We start from the raw sequence: 16,610 nt of genomic DNA on the forward strand, positions 1-16,610 counted from the left end.
GAAGGGGGAGGCACTAGAGTCCAGGAAGCAGAGCCAAACCCGTGTCCTCGGTGGGGGACGCCCAGCTCTCAGTGACGTCTTGGTGGGGGAGGGCAGAGGGTCGGGGAATGACCCACCAAGTCATTATGGAGGTGCGTGGTAATTGCTCTTTGATTTTTTTTTTCAACTTTCAAACTTACAGCTCCCTTTTCCATGCCTTTTAGGCATTCATGATAGAACCCAGGAAAAGGGGGAAGAATGGTCCCCTTGCCCTTTCTTCCTCTATTGATCTCTCTGAAATCTTATTGTACAGACCTTACACTTCTGGGGATGATGGGCTGTGATGCAGTCTCTCTAAGTGCGGAGGATAGTATAGGCAGTGTTAGACGCACACTGACCTTCTGATAATTTGTTAGCATAGTCACGAAGCCATGGTTGATGCCAGCTGACCACAGGAACCAAAAACCACAGGGAAGCTGTGGGCAGGGGCCCCTGCTGTGGTTCTTTGTGGCTTCCACATAGGGCAGCATCTTACATGCTGCCAGGCACACAGGAAGACTGCAGCAAGTTCAGTCCTACCTACCTGGTATTCTCTGTTGGGAACAATCAGAGAGTTCCAGGCTCCCCCTTGCTGAAGACCAGGAAACCACAGAGGTGTAACAACTGGAAGCTGAGCTGGAGGTGAAGGTGGAAGCAGTATGTGGTCCTATCCAATGATAGGACCCTCTGAACAGTAAAACCTGTTCAGCTTGGTTCTCTGTATTAATCGATGTAAGCAATCATGGTCAGAAATCACAGACATATGCACATTCAGATGTGCATATGCTATTTAGTAAGACAGGATACTATCAGTTTAGAATAAGCTGAAAGACAATTCTGGTATTTGAAGGCACTCTTCCTGGGTATCAGGGGGTTCTAGATTAGCTGGGTATTTTGGCATCTGTTTATGGGTACCTCTCTGTGTGCTTTACCATGTGCTTTTGCCCATAATCCTCTCAATAGCCCAGGACATAAGGACTTCCCCGAACCACAAAGCAGGGCAGGAGTCATATTCTTTCCTAGCCAAGGTCCACGGGTGGGAATAGGATCTGCGGTCCAAGCCAGGCTAATCACATTTCTCCTTCATTAACATCCCCATAACATGCTTAGGAAGGTTAAGTCCCTTGTCCAGTTGTCCATTTAGTAAGAGGGTCACAGTTTTGTGCCCAAGTCTGTGTTGACTCTAGAACCTGCAGTTGCCGTGTATGGCTTTTGTAGGTATACAGGCCAGAGCTGGCTAGTGGAAGGTCTGCTGGCAGCTCAGCGCCACAAATGGCATAGTCTGTTTGCATGGCTTGACAGGATCGGTGCGTGGGGTAAGCAGCTAATGAGTCTGGGCAGCATTCAAGTTGTTGTAACAGGGCTGAGTACAAGAGGAGAGAACCTTCCCGATGGCCTTGATGGTGAATGGTTGCTGTATGGAAGATACACCCCCGCCGCCCCATCTTTTTGTGTGTGCCGGTCCTGGGGCTTGCGTTCATGGCCTGGGTGCTGTCTCTGAGCTTTTTTGCTCAAGACTATTGCTCTACCACTTGAGCCACAGCTCTGCTACTGGCTTTTTTGGTAGTTATTTGGAAGGTAAGAATCTCACGGATGTTCCTGCCCTGGCTGGCTTTAATCCATGATCCTCAGATCTCAGCCTCTCGACTTGTTGGATTACAGATATGAGCCACTGGTTCCTTGCCCATCCCCTTGGTTTTAAATTACTTTTACAACGAGATAAAACCCCAACCGTCTAACTCCATAGAGGCTTTCTTGGTACAAATCTGTTATTCTTTGCTTAAAAAAATGACCTCCAAATAGAAGCAGATACACAAAACTTTTATTAAGTGGAAGTTAGACTTACTTCCTGGTAACTAACCAGTTACAAGTGCATTTAAATTTCATGTGTGTGGACACTGTAGAAGTCAGGTGGGTCTTTATTGAAAGTCCCGTGTTCTAACTTGGTTCGCGCCAGTGTAACCCAAGGTAGAACCACACACAAACTCAGTACAGGTCAGCGATGACATCAGACTAGATTGGCAACACCATAGTCATTGTACAGCTAAGCATTACAGAACATGGAATTCCAAAGACCAGACAACTATTACTAAAGTGATTCTTATACTAAGCCTTTCCTCCTACCTGCTTCCAGGAGACCACGCTTAGAAAATCCTCCACACTGCTGGGGGAGGGAGGGGACAGAGCCTCTTGGATACTTTACACTTAAATGGGCCACAGACACAGTAAACATTCCGTGGTCCTCCTGAGGCCATGTCAAGTAGAAGGCAGCTATCCCCTTGGGAAAGAGTAATTTTACTGGTGTGAACATCTTCTTGTAAATCTTCAAGCAGAAAAATTTTCTTCAGTTCCAATTAGCACCAGTTTATTTTAGAATATATATATGTATTTTTTTCCTGGTGTTAGATATTTAGGAAAACATTTTGTAAAACTAACACACAAAGTCCCAAACAATGAAAAGCAAAAAAAGACATTCAAAAAATTGTCTTAGAAGAACAGCATGTAGAAAAAAAAAACAACCAACATCATTTTAAACACGTGACAAATCTATATACAGGGTGCCAAAAAAGCTGGCAAGGAGCATGGCTGAGAAACAGTCACAGAAAAGGGTTATCAACCTGAACCCCCACAGGCTGTATTTACAGTCAGAAAAGTAGTCAGAAATGTAGTATCAGAACACCCGAATTGGCCTAAAAAAATCATATAAAAAGACACATTGCCTTTCCCCCACTAACTTCTAACTAGGTAGCAAACATACTCAGTATGAGCCTTAAGTACTGGATTTAGAAGTGTGTTTTCCAGATTTGATAGTCAAGAAACATTCTCAACAGACACAGAAGAGAATTGGAGTGGTAGAAAAATGGAGATATTTACTTTGCTAAGGAAGGTTGGAAAGCTCTGGATAAGGACTGAAGATACGTGATTAGGGGAAAAGGTTTCAGCAAAAGGACCGAAGAAATCTGGGTATATTCTCTGTAAAACTTTCAAACTAGAAGTAATCATTTCTGTAATTTTGAAAATAAAAATGATTTGCTTTATTGGACACTATCTTTGTACTTTGTTCTTTGAAACTATACAACCCATATGAACTTTTTTTCTCTTGGCTTGAGCATTAAACCCAGCAGGCAAAACCTATGCCATGTTTATGCCATGCTGTACTCATTAACCTCATGCAGTGTTGCGTGCTTAGTAATCCAGTGTTACCAGAATATCTACCTCTGGACACAGTTTGTAACAGCCAGTGTTTCCCACTGCTGCTCGAGAAGTCAAACGTAAACCACTTCCCATTTATTCAATTCATGGTTGAAATATTTCAAACTTTAAGTTTCAGAGGACTTTGTCTTTACAAACATCAGCCAGAAGAACATAGGAGGCATCTCACAAACCCCTAAGGATTTGCTTTCAATTTTATTTCGAAGAATTTGCAGTTACTATAAGTCCCTCTGAAAAAAAAGTTTTACTTGGATTTGATACAAAATACATGCTACTCTTTCAAAATGCATAGTTTATAATTTTATACATTCATTCACCAACACCACAGCCTTTGTAAGCAAATACCTACCCTAAAATGGTGGCAAGATTGTAGTGTATTTCAAAAGATCTCTAACACTGAATACATTGTCACATAGTTTCAAACTAGTGCCTGTATGTACTGACACTTGTCACTTTAACACCCCTGTCTGCAAGCAGAAAGAATCCTGCGCTTTGTCTTTTTTAGCGCCTGTTTATCGGATACTATAATGCTTTCTACTGATAGCATTTCTGCTAACTACCCCATTTTAAATGTTCAAGAATCTTGTTTTAATATTTAGATTTGGTGCAGAAAACAATTCAAAAGATGGCTTAATTTTCTAGAAGGGAGAAGTAGAACTTTATTTGTAGAAAATGGGTACCATATGCTGTCATCAGTTGTAACACAGAACATTTAAGAAACGAAGGTTGTAAATGGTTTTGAGCCATATGGGCTTTCCTACAGGCAAGCATTTCATATGGCCTTGGTATACAAAATGCAAAGATGGCTTACTTCTGAAAAGCAGTTTTCTTAAATCTTACCATACACAGGGCAATAGAGACTTTGCAATTACTGTTTTCTCTCTCCCCAGCCCCTCATTTCAAAGAAACGACCATAGGCCACTTGGCATTACATTTGATGATAGTCATAAACCCTTTGGGACCTAGCAATTTTTTTCTTATCCTGAGTTTTTCTTCTAAGTATATAGGATTTTAATATATGAAACACTTTGGAAACTATCCTAGGATATACTAGGGCACTGGTTAGCCCAGAGAATATTTGCTTAAATGGTTGACCATAGTCTAACTGTTAATTATAAAAATAGGAACTTTAGGGGTATATGGTAGGAAAATATTAATGGTATTTATATATACTTTCAATATATAGGATCCACATTCCTGAGTTATTTTATACCCAGGATATTTTCAATTATTGAAGTCATGGAATATTATATTTTAGGAGTGCTGAGTTGTATCTTAAGAATCTTAGTTCAGTTTAGCTTTTAAACTTTCTACTAGTGTTTAAACTTCCAATGAATTTCCACACACAGGATACTGTGAGAGGAGGGTTTGCCATCATCACAGGGGTTGGTCTATCATAGCCACTGATCTCTCTAAGTAGAGTACAAAGTATAGAAAGCAGTTTAGAAAGTAAAACAAAGGATCATGAGTTTGAAGCCGGTTGGCCTCTATAGAATAGTGGGTTTGTTTTTTGTTTTGTTTGTTTTTAATGGAGTGTAAGGAGTCTGGGAGGTGTAGCTCATTGGTGCAGTGCTTACCTAGCATACATGAGGCCAGCACTGGAAAAAGGAAAGGAAAACAAAGAAAAGGCATTGTAAGAAAAAGAAAAGTACTCATGGGCATGTACCAGTGGGAGTACATTGCTAAGAGGAAACACCACTGGGCTGGGATATTACAACTGGCCTAATGAAGGGGGAAATCCAGTTTCCTTTCATGAGACTTGGGGAACTATTTCTTCTTCCTAAAGGAAAAATTATTTATACTTTTATTTAAAAAAGGGAACTATATAATGAGATGCCAAAATGTTAGAAGATACTGTATGTCCTTTTTGTTTAAGAGAAAGGATGTATATGGAAAGTTCTCTCCATGCCTAATGTTGAAGGCAGATTAAACTACAGGGCCCATCCCATCTTCTTAACTGGAAAACCACATATGCCTTTCCTTCCAGCCTAAGTGACACGACAGGCAGTCTCTCATCTTAGGGAGGTAAGCAGAGACCCATCACTGTGCTCAGTGCTGCTCTTGGCAGCATAGTTGTGAAGTATTTTGAGTAGAGTATGACTTAGAAAATATTGACAGATGCAGATATGCAGAAAGAGGGAAAGCCATTGTTAAAGAAGGGCTGTGTATGTAAGGGAATTTAGATCTGGTCCATTCAGAGACAGGATACTACTGAGCCTGAGAAGAGGGGTGTTGACAGACAAGATGCGAAGGGTGGCTAGCTCCACACTTGTGTTTTTGTGGGAGGCCTGCTAGTTTGTTTGTGGAAGGCAAGGATAGACTTCAGGGAAGATGGTGGCAGTATGAATAGAGTAGCAGCAGCAGGAGAGTAGGTATCAGAAAACAGGACTTAATGGCTGACTGCATACGTGGAGAACAGTAAAGAGCACAGAGGAAAAGAATAATTTCATGGTCTTGGACAATTGGGAGCTCTTCTCTTTTTACAATTTTGAGTAAAAGTCACTTAAAAAGAAAGAGATGTGAAGTCCTTTGACCTCCAGTTGACCTTTGCAGTACTTGATAATTAATATAACAATGACTGCTTATGTTAAGAAACAAGTTATCCAAATGGCCAAGTCTGCTTGTAGAAAGTCTTATTCATTCCTGTTAATTATATGAGGACATTAGTTTTTGTATATTTCTATTTATACATGCTTGAGGTCTAGCTCTGTCCTTAAAAAAATGTAATCCAGGGTTTGTGTCTGCAAAGCTCTGTATCAGCTCCTCACTACTTTCTGGGGGCTGGGGATAGTTCAGCATTAAGCTTCACAGAAGATCCCCATTAGATCCCTGAGAGGTGATTCTTAGGCCCAAGATCTCTACCTTTTCCCTCTTTATCTCAGTTATCTGGGCCTAAAGCATGGGGAGGGGATCCCCTGGGGTAAAGTAAAAGTACTTAACAAGGTGAGCAGAATGGGACCATTTTCTCTTTCTATAAACACCAATTATGCTATACAGAACAATGTCCTTATTAGATGGTAAAGCCAACTGTTTTTATGTTCTGGCATTGTGGGTTGAGGTCAGGGGCTGGGGTGATTAAATCTGCTGCCATCTTACTTTGCTCTCCAGAGCTCCCTCCCTATGTGAATCCCAGCACATCCCAGCAGCTGGTGCTGCTCATTCTATGAACCTTGTGCACGGAAGGGACTAGGGTCTGTGACTGGCAGGTGGGACGGGGGGGGGGGTTGGGGTAGGGGGGGGAAGGGTGTTAGGCATAGGGAAAGGATTAGGTATATAGCATAATCCTCTATCAGAGAATTCACAAAGATCTGTAGTGATGGGTGTGGCAGTTTCCTCTTGATCAAAAAGACAATTTTTCAGACAGATGGAAAATTTCCCCACGGGATGGGGACAACCGCGCTGATGGAACCTAAGGCAGGAGTCCCCTCTGACCTTAATTTAAGAAAGCAATCGGTAGATGTGACACAAGTGTCACATGTTGGCAGCCAAAAGCCTAACAATGGTGCGGAGAGGGGAGTGAAACAATTTGCTAGCAAACCTGTAGGCGCTTGTCAAAATGGCAGAAAACGGGACTAATAACCAGATCAAGGACTAATTTTTTTTTTCTCTTGGTCTCCTCAATTTCTTCTCCAGCATGCTGGTCTTCCTCTTTAGTCAAGGATATAGTTAGGATTCAGAGAAAATAGATGATCATCTTTTTTTTTTGTTTTCTTTTCCCTCCCTCCTCCTTCCCCTCAATTTTCTTTAGTCTCAGGTCAAGAGACCTTGTTTCAGGGGTTTGCTACTTTCCACTTCAGCTAATTGTCTGTGTTAACAATTTGGGGATCTGGGGGGGAGGGGGGAGGATGGGAAGGGGAAACAAACAAGGAGGCTACAATGCTCAATAAGAAATGTACTCATTATCTTGCCCATGTAATTGTAACTCCTCTGTACAGTATTTTCACAATAAAAAAAAAAAAAACAATTTGGGGATCTGGTCTTAATAAGAAAATGTAATCGTTAAGCAGCCTTCCACATTGAATTTTAAGTATTTTTCTTTTTGTAATATCAAGGGGATCATCTCTTTGGAAATTGGTAGTTAATAATTACAATGTGTCCAACATGGAAGAACATTTTTTTAAAAAAGTACTTCTGACTAACCACAATTTGTGCTCTTCCTCTCCCCAAATCTGTAGTTACTTGCTTTTGGGAATAGAATTTTCTACTTCTTCCTTAACATTGGGCTCTTTTTCACATCCTACTGCTGCCCTGGCCTGGTGCTAACCATTACACAATGGGCTGCTTCTCTATTGGAACAGGAAAACACCGAGTTATTTCCTCTTTCTACACTGCATTACTTCACAAACATAATAAACCTATCAGTCATCAAAAAGCCTGCTAATGAAGTAGGCCACAGGCCAAAATGGCTTCTGAGGTTTTCTAACTCTTTGGCCAAACTTCCTGTGAATGTGTTTACTCTAAATTCCACATGTTAAGTTTGGTGAATTGATAAAGGGAGGAGGGAGAAGGCCAGAATGAAGCTCATCCACATTTTGGATAGCCATAGTCATTCACAAAAAGAAAGGAAAAAGAAAAAAAAAAAAACCTCAGGCTTTCCAACGCTGTTTAAATTGCATTCACATTTAAACATGACTTAATATTTCCAAACATTTCCCACTTGAAGTTCATAGTACTTTTTGAGTTGATCGCTACAACTTACAAATTTGGGCTTGAGCTAGTTTTATATGTTCTGGTTTCAGTTTAAGTTTATGCAGCTAGAAAGTGTTGAATACTTGCAGTAAAATAATGTTTTACCCCCAATGAGTCAAACTTTTACTCAGGAACTGCTTTTAGCAATAAACTCCTATTCACTTAGCTGGCTGGAACTTAGGGACTAGGGGCATGGTAGCTATGAAGTGAGGATTACATTTAGGTAACTGGGTATGTACTTGGCTACACAAATGTGTGAAGTGTGCTCTTCCATGCTGAAAGGCCTGGATAGGAAGTGAGTTGAGACCGTAGTGGGCCTTGAGTCTTCCCAGGTTTAGAGTCTTTCTGGAAGACTAAAAGCTGAGCTAGCTCTACTAACCCTTTCATGAGTCCTTTTCCTCCTCTTTCCAGGTAACAATAAGGCTGACTCAGGATTAAGACTACCCTGGATTGGCCTTGGAGGTGTTAATACTGTATCTGACAGACACACTTGATTATTTGTAGTTACCCGAATACCACCAACACTTCAATGTAAGTCACAGTATAAAATACCCTAGTCCTGTTCAATAAAGAAAGGGACTCACGAGAGATTTATTCTCATTTCGATATTGCCCTCCCACTAAAGTGCTATTGGTTTCTATATGGAAAATTCCCCTTCAAGACGAGTGGCCATTCCCAAAACACCTTGCCCACCAGTTCTGAAGCAAAATAGTGGCAATGTTACACCAGAATAAGACTCATAGTCATCCAGGATAGCTTGGGAAGGAACAGGGTAGGGGAGGTTTGGCAGAGGGCTTTGGCACAGCAGGCAACACATGTCACCTTAAAACTTTAGGGGCTCCTGGCTTTAGTCTCCCAAGGCACAAGACTGCTCTTTGCCAGCCCCTCATCACAGTGGTCACGGCAGTGAAAAGAGTTAAGAGTCAGAATTACAGTTATTCAGTGCATTGGGGCATGGCCGGGGTGTGCCAGGAGGTCGCTCTTACTAGAGCTGGGTAACAACTCACAGTTTAGTTTCATCAGGGGCAAGGCTAGTCTAAGGATATGAAATTTCGGTTGCAGGTCTTCCGTGGGGATCATTTCTAGGGAGGAATAATCTCTTTTCTCTTTTTCATGGTAACTGCTCCTGCAGTGCCAACCTGTGAGCTGGTGGAGCTGGTGGAAGAACTGAGGCTGGCAGCCATGGGGGTGACGTCTACTTTCCCCAATAGCTGACACTGGCGGCTACAGGCGACATCTGCCCACAGACAGCTTCTCTTTGGTCTGCACAGTGTTAGACAAGAATTTGCAATGATTGTCAACCCTTAAATGTTGGGTGATACTCTATTTCCAAGTCAGAAGATGTGGCAGCCCCAGGCCTGATGTCTGTGTGTTCTGATTGTCTATTGCTACGGGTGGGTCTTCTTGCTAAGGGGGTGGTGCCATCCAATTCCCACCACCTCCACCATAAGTTAATGTCTATTTTGCTTGATCTGCACTGCCTAATTACTTAATAGAACTTGGCCCATTCTTTCTAAGGCATCTACATCTGTAACTTCTATTGTATATCATTAGGAGGGTTCTGTTTGAAGGAAGACTCATGTGGTTCAAACCATGCAGCAACAAACTCTTCTTGAAGACTCTGATAAAAAGCATTTGCCGGGCTGGGAAGATGGCTCAGTGGTAGAGCGCTTGCCTTGCATGCCTGAGGCCCTGGGTTCAATTCCTCAGCACCACATAAGCAAAAAGAAAAAAAGCCGGAAGTGGCGCTGTGGTTCAAGCAGTAGAGCGCTAGCCTTGAGCTGAAGAGCTGAGGGACAGTGCCCAGGCCCAGAGTTCAGGCCCCACAACCGGAACCCCCACCCCCAAAAAAAAGCATTTGCCAAAAACTTGTAGACTGCCTCACCTCAAACAGTGGTCACCAAACCAGTATACTTCCCCCTGCCCCAGGCTGTGCATTTCTAGTGATCATGACAATAGATTCCAAAGCCTACTAGAAACCAAGGACTGAATGACCTCTGACCACTTCCTAGGAGTTGCCCAGTGAATGTAGGGCTATTCTAGCTCAGAGTTTCTTTCAATATTATCATATACTTGGCTAATTAGGCGAGCTTTTGGATTACTAAAATCTTAGGAAGAAAAGATGCTTTCTTGTGACAACAGTGAGTGGATTTGGGAAAAACTTTATACCATTATGAAATGATTTTGGCAAAGCTCATAATTATGTGTGCAGTTAATAAACCTTGGTGGCTCTCTTCCTCATGTCCCATTCATGGGAACATAATCACTTTCTGTTCACACCCTTGTGTGCCTGTAGGCTCTTCACAATGAAAAATCGAGCACTTGTTCCAATAAGGATATTCAAGTTATTTAGTTAGTGCGGAGGACAACATCATTTTAAACTTTAGTGATCTCCTAAGTTTTTTTTAATCTTTGGATGTATATACGATGATTTTAGGAATTTTAACCAAATGAAATGGGCTAAATGTTGTGCGTGGTTCCGGTAGGTTGGGTGGAAAACTTGTGACACAGAATTCATGATTTTACACTAAAGAATTTACAAGAATATTTCCCCCATGGCTTGTAAGCGTATCTGTTCATTTTTTTTTAAAGGTTTAACATGTATGTGATAATTCTTCAAGTGACTTTTTCCCATAATGTTTGGAAAACATACTGTTACCAATAAAGGAGTAGTTGCTATTCATTCCATGGATACTCTTGTAAATAACCATCCCATCTGATCTACATTTCTACCCTTGCTACAGAGGGTTAATTGAAAAGAAATGCATCAAAACATTTCCTTAAAAGAGGCATAGCCCTTTGTTTGGTCAGCAGGAACTGTGTATAATATTAACACTTCCTGTCTGTTAAAATACTGTATTTTAAAAAATAAGCTACAACGTATAAAACAAAGGTCATTTCTCACAAAGTGTACGGTGTTCTTTGTGATTATAAAATGCTGCATCTTGTAAAATATTTCCAGTTCTGTTAACTTGAGAAGTCGAGTACTAATGCTTATTATAAAAGTGTCATGGTCTTTTAGAATTGTAGGAGCCTAAGCAGTATATTTCATGGTTCATTTGAAAAATTAAGTTATAATTATTATTGTATGTAAGATTACAGTTTTGCCATAACACATTTCTATTGTGATTCTCAGACCCACACAACAAAAGTTATAAAACAGGAGATTGTCTTCGAAAAAAAGGAACTATTTACAGAATGGGACTGGAGGTAAAATTCCCATTTTCATTCCTGGTCCTATGACAGATACATCTTCCATAGCATGCCTACCACTGGACATAGTATTTTTTTTTCAAAGTCAGTCATAATAAGCAAATCAGTTGGTCTTCAATACATTTTGTACTTTCTCTATGATGTGCATCACTCAGTGATACAACAGATACCTAAAAGTGCTACTCTCATTTGATTTAATGACCATGGGTTTGGCTAGTTACAATGAAGATGGAAAGAAAAAGTTCTTGTGTGGAGGAATCGTCACAGGTAGGAGTGTCTGTGTGCTGCTGGTACGGTTCCTTTCTTAGAGAAATGAAATTTCCAGTTGACCCCTGTGCCCAGCACATTCTCCAAAAAAGATCCACATTCTCATTCATATTCATGAATCCTGCTGTTTCCACTCATTTGTATGCACATATTCTTCCCTGCATTCACACAGGTCAATGCTACAGCTTGATGTGGTTGATAGAAATCCTACAAGGTTGTGAGAGAAAGCAGCACCTTGTCCATAAAAGTCCATGGCAGTATGCTTCTTAACATGCTATTAAAGCAAAATGCACATCTTTAACGGCTCTCTTTCGCCTACAAATTTCTGCTGATAGCTAACAGTCACCCAAACTGAGTGATTATAAAAAGAAATGGCAAGGCTTCATATTCACAATTACATTCAGAAAAAGCCTTACTGAGTCTATGAATACCCAGCAGGCACTGCGCCTATGGTTCAAATGTCAGTCTTAGACTGCAGGCCAGCTACAAAGAGCGTTTTCCATGGAGTATTTCCCCCACCTGTCATGAAAATCAGTACTGTCCAGTTTAGGTAAATTTGTCTTGAAATTTGTCATCATGTTCACATGAACAAAAAAACATTGTGACTAGAAAAGACTTGAGACAATAAAACTCTTGTCTTAGGATTCTCCAAATCTGTTTTCACATACCTTTTATGCTTCCCTGAGGAAATGAGTATTATTTACAGTATTTTGCTAGTCTTCTCATGGTATTCTCACTCACATGTACAATGCTTGCCACTTTTCTCTACATCTTCTTAAGTGATTGCCGTGCTTCATTAGCAGTGCAGTCTGAAATAGGAGAATGGATTCCAGCAATGCTGGCTAATTCAGACCCTGGGCTGCTTGCAAGAGTGTGGTGGGGTGTGACATCAGAGACTGCAGACTTCAACACAAATGATCTTGACACTTAATGGGGGATATTTCAGCCTCAGAAAAATTTGCAATGCATGTGTGGCTATCTTTGAAAAGTGTTTGGAAATCCCAGGATCTGTATCAGGGTCAGTCTCTAATGAAATTTTTCTCCTGTGGCATGGTTTTATGAGCAGACGAGGAATTGTCTAATGAAGGGCACCTTGTTTAGACAGCAAGCAGCCAACGATACTTTTCAGCTGAGTAAGCACATTCCTGGTTAGAAACCATTCCTTTCCAGGCTTTTGCCAACCCAGGGAGGAAATATCCCAGCAAATGAGCTGGAGAGAAGGGCATGCCTGCTAGAGGCTGCCTGCCAGAGCGATGTAGAGCTGTGCACTGCAGCCCTGAGGCCCTGACCACAGCAGCTCTCTCCTGGCTTCAGGCATCTGCTCCCAGAAGAGACCTCAAGGGAGACAGGATGTTCCAGGATGTCACCTGTCTGGCTGGCCCCAAGAAGATGAGCAGGAGTCAGGGCTCCACAGGCTTCTTGCATCTGTTCCCTGGCTCACTTGGTACCTGGGTGTTTTCTTCATGTTTTCTTACTGTCTCCACAAACTGGTGTCCAGACTCTGAGCAGAACTCGGGTTTGAAGATACTGACCGATGCACACTCTGCTTTGGCGCTTGCTGTCAGGGTGGGGCAGGAGGGAGGATGAGAAACCCTTTTAAAAGGAAGAAGCAATAAGGGAGGAGAAAAAAAATCACACATTTTCATTGGACCAAAATTCATTGTATTGCCATTTCATTTCCACAGGCCTGTGGCCTCCCTGGGGTGCACAGGGCTCCAGTTTCGTAGGCAGCTTGTTCTGGAACTACTCTTCTCCTTCCCCTCCTCCCTGCCAAGTGCAGACATTAAAAATAACTGGGTTCCACAGAGATGGTGTCATTTGAAAGTCTGGCTTCATTTGGCACTTCATTTGGTTAAAAAAAATGACGACTTAAAAAATGTGACTTGTACAATCAGAAGCTGTATATTGCAATTCAGAGCTTGCTGGGTCACTTGTATGGAGTGCAATTCTTTTTCTTCAAGGTCAGCCAGGTGTAGTTGATAGTCTCTCAGTCATTACATGCCTTCATACAGGGAATGGGCATCTGCTTAGGCAAGGAAATACTGGAGGTTTATCTGCACCTGTGAGCCAGAAGAGAAAGTACACAGAGACTCTGCTGGCTGGCAGAATGGTGTCCCCATTCAGGTGGGAGATGCAGAAGTTAGTATGCAGAAGACTTTAAAACATAGATGTCCCAAGGAAGCTGCATGAAGGGAGCTCTCCATTTTTCCTTTCCCTGTGCGCTGTCAGAAAATGAAGTAAGGACATAGACTAACTCTGCTGGGCCTCAGCTCAGAATTCCACTTGGACCATGTCTTTGAGGCTGACAGCCATAAGGCCCTGTGGCAAAGATCTCTCCCTTGTTGTATTCCAAAATTCTTGGATAGGCGATAAGACTTAACCTGTGTCATGCTCATCTTTGTTGGATTGGTACCTTAATCCAAGGATCAAAGAAAATCCCCTGTACCAGGATTGTGCCATAGCATTTAAGTACATGGAGACCTTTTCAAACACACTGACCAGGGCTGACTTCCTCATGGCTACTGGACAAAGGATCTTTTGGACCAGGCCAAAGTACAGTGTCATCTCATAATAGCAGTGCTACAGGCAGTGACAGGACACCAGGAGAAGAAATAACATGTCAGCTAGAGGAAACAAACAAATTGTTTCCTGGCTAACCTTGTAAGTACTCAAACCTACAGCACAGCTGGTATGTCTAATGCTGATCAGGATTCTTATACAATTAGATAAAGCCCTTTTTTTTTCCTTTTCTCTTGAAATAAGTGTTCTTTTAAAAAAATAATTAAGGGGAAAGATCAGATCTCTTTCGAGGAATATCTTTTAAAAAGTCATATGTAAGTTCAAAAAATAAAATCACCAAAATATATGAATGCACAAATGATGGATGCTGCACTGTAGCACTTTTTTATATCTCCCTTGCATTAACAAAGGACATCTGTTATGACGAGGTGGCCCTCTTCTACTCTTAAAAAAAAACCATATGTACAATCTCACGTATATATTAAGCTTTTCTCTGTGCAATTTCACTTAAACTTCCTATGTCTCCCTCCCCGCACATTGCCACCTTTAGGCTACTCACACTTCGTTGCATAGGTACAGGAGGAACACATCTTCAGCAGGGCGATTAAGTGTTGGGCAGATGGAGAATGAGTTTAGTTATGGGGCTTAGCAACTTCTCCCCACTTCCATGCCACAACTACCCAAACATACAAACAAGCAAGGACAACAGGTTAGAAATACCAATAATTGGAGCCCAATGCAAGCCCTGATCCGATTCAATGAGAGATTCCTATACCGACATGTGTTTTTTCCTCTTGGTGTTTCATATGTTCCCTTCTGAGGGAATTCCTAACAAATAGCTCCAATATTCTTTATAAGAAAAATAAAGGCTTAGGTCTTCTATTTATCCACATAATGTTCACTTTGCACACGAACCCATCTCCCAGACACGCTAAAGCATAAAACCTATAAAAGTGCACTCAGAATGGAAGTTGGTTTGTTGACCTAGTGGGATTTTCTAAGCAGATGGGGACATGTCAGCTGTGCTCTGTTGCCTAAAGCAAACCTGTCAGGACAGTCTGGAGTTCTCTATCTTTTCTGGCATCAGTCACTGGTGGAATCTGGGGGGAAGGACAGATGACCCACGGACCTGGCTACTATCTTGACGGACGAGCAGTGCAAACAGATTTCGAGCTCCACTTGTAATGATCCCTGAAAGAAGCAGCGAGGCTTACCAGATGGCCAAAGGAGCCACTTCTTGTCTGAGTTGTGGCAGGTAGAGAACTGGATGGGCTGATCTTTGGGAAAGAGCTTCTAACAGATCCCAGGAAGACTTCTAGATGTTTCTCAGTCTTGACAATCAGCTGTCCAGAACTCAGTTGTGAGTGAAGCCTGTCGGTGATTCCTACTGCCAATTGCTTTTCTAGCTTATGCCATCCGGGGCCCTCCAAGCTAACAGCTCTAGCATGGTTCCATTGGGGGCCATGCTTAAAAACAAAACAAACAAAACAGACTTGGCAAAGATACCCAGAGCGCTGCCCTTTCTTGCAGCACATTGTGATGTGAACTGCTCTAATAAGTCAAATGGAAAACAGAGAAAAGACTATTCACAATGTACTTATTTTTTTCTTTGTACAAATGCTACCAACATGTAGCTTATGTATGTGTGTGTTTAAGGTGTAAAAAAAACCTTGGAAATACCATAATTCAGAAAGCTTATCAAAATATGTCTCCTTCCTAGGAAAAATGGACTTGGTTGGTTCAACTGCTACAGAAGTCCACAGTTGTAAGACTGAGACACACAGCAAACAGAGTTGACTTTCTTTTGGAAGGAAAAAAGAAATCTTTCTAGCTGCTCTTGGCTGGGTTCTCAGCAAGAGTAGGAAAGTTGGTATTTTCTTTCTCTCTCTCTCTCTCTCTTTCTTTCTTTTTTTTTTTTTTTTTGCTGTAATTCCACAACAGTTCCTGGAAGGGATTTCCCTGGGCCTCCTCCGTTCTGAAGGAGAAACTCTTTCCAACACCTGCGGTGGAAGGCGAGCGAAGGAGCAGCTCAGGCATGGCTCCCATGGCTGGCTCAGTCGATGAACCGCTGGCAGGCCTTCTTCCAGCGGCAGGCCGTGCACCACATGTCCCGATTCTCCATCCCATACACCTTCCGGCACTTTTTGCCCTCTCCCCTGGGCTTCCTGTAAGACAGGAGGAGGAAGTCAGAGGACATTCCGTGGAGGGATTGAAAGAGTGAGAGAAAAAAGTCAGGAAATATATAGTAGGGGCTTTGTCTAAGTTCAGATGTTTTCCTATACATATATACAATGGTTAGAAGCTCTAGGGTTATAGTAGCAAGTTCTATTTGTCCATCTGTGGACATGTTCATTTGACTATATTCACAAATTAGACTTAATGTGCAAATATAAGAAATACCAGTAGAGAGCAATATTGCTCTGTCAAGTTTTCAAGAATGTATTTCCCAGGGTTTCTTGGTTTCTCTTGTTTTCTGAAATTCTGGTTGGGAACTTCTTGAGTAAATCCTCCTTGATCTGGATTGAAGCCAAACCTTATAACTTGTTACTTTCTGAGGCTAAAGCAACATAGTTCTAAGTAGCCCAAGTATCACCTTTATCTGTTTTTCAGGAAAGCTTACTGTGAACTAACATCCCCCAATTTTCATTAACAGATGAAGAATGGGAAAAGCAATGGGGACAAAAAGGAAG

General features: G+C 41.7%; 1 protein-coding gene across 1 annotated transcript in view; it reads right to left on the reverse strand.

The window, feature by feature from the left end:
* Window positions 1-1,818: 1,818 nt before the first annotated feature.
* Window positions 1,819-16,610, reverse strand: part of Znf704 (zinc finger protein 704) — a 187,216-nt gene continuing 172,424 nt past the window's right edge. The window contains exon 9 of the mRNA XM_069990974.1: window positions 1,819-16,085. Within this exon, the coding sequence (XP_069847075.1) occupies window positions 15,974-16,085 (112 nt within the window). The 3' untranslated portion in view covers window positions 1,819-15,973. The remainder of the gene's footprint in view (window positions 16,086-16,610) is intronic.

The sequence above is a fragment of the Dipodomys merriami genome, unplaced genomic scaffold (genome assembly GCF_024711535.1).
Source record: "Dipodomys merriami isolate MVZ:Mamm:240054 unplaced genomic scaffold, mDipMer1.0.p SCAF_4, whole genome shotgun sequence".
Classification (NCBI taxonomy): domain Eukaryota; kingdom Metazoa; phylum Chordata; class Mammalia; order Rodentia; family Heteromyidae; genus Dipodomys; species Dipodomys merriami.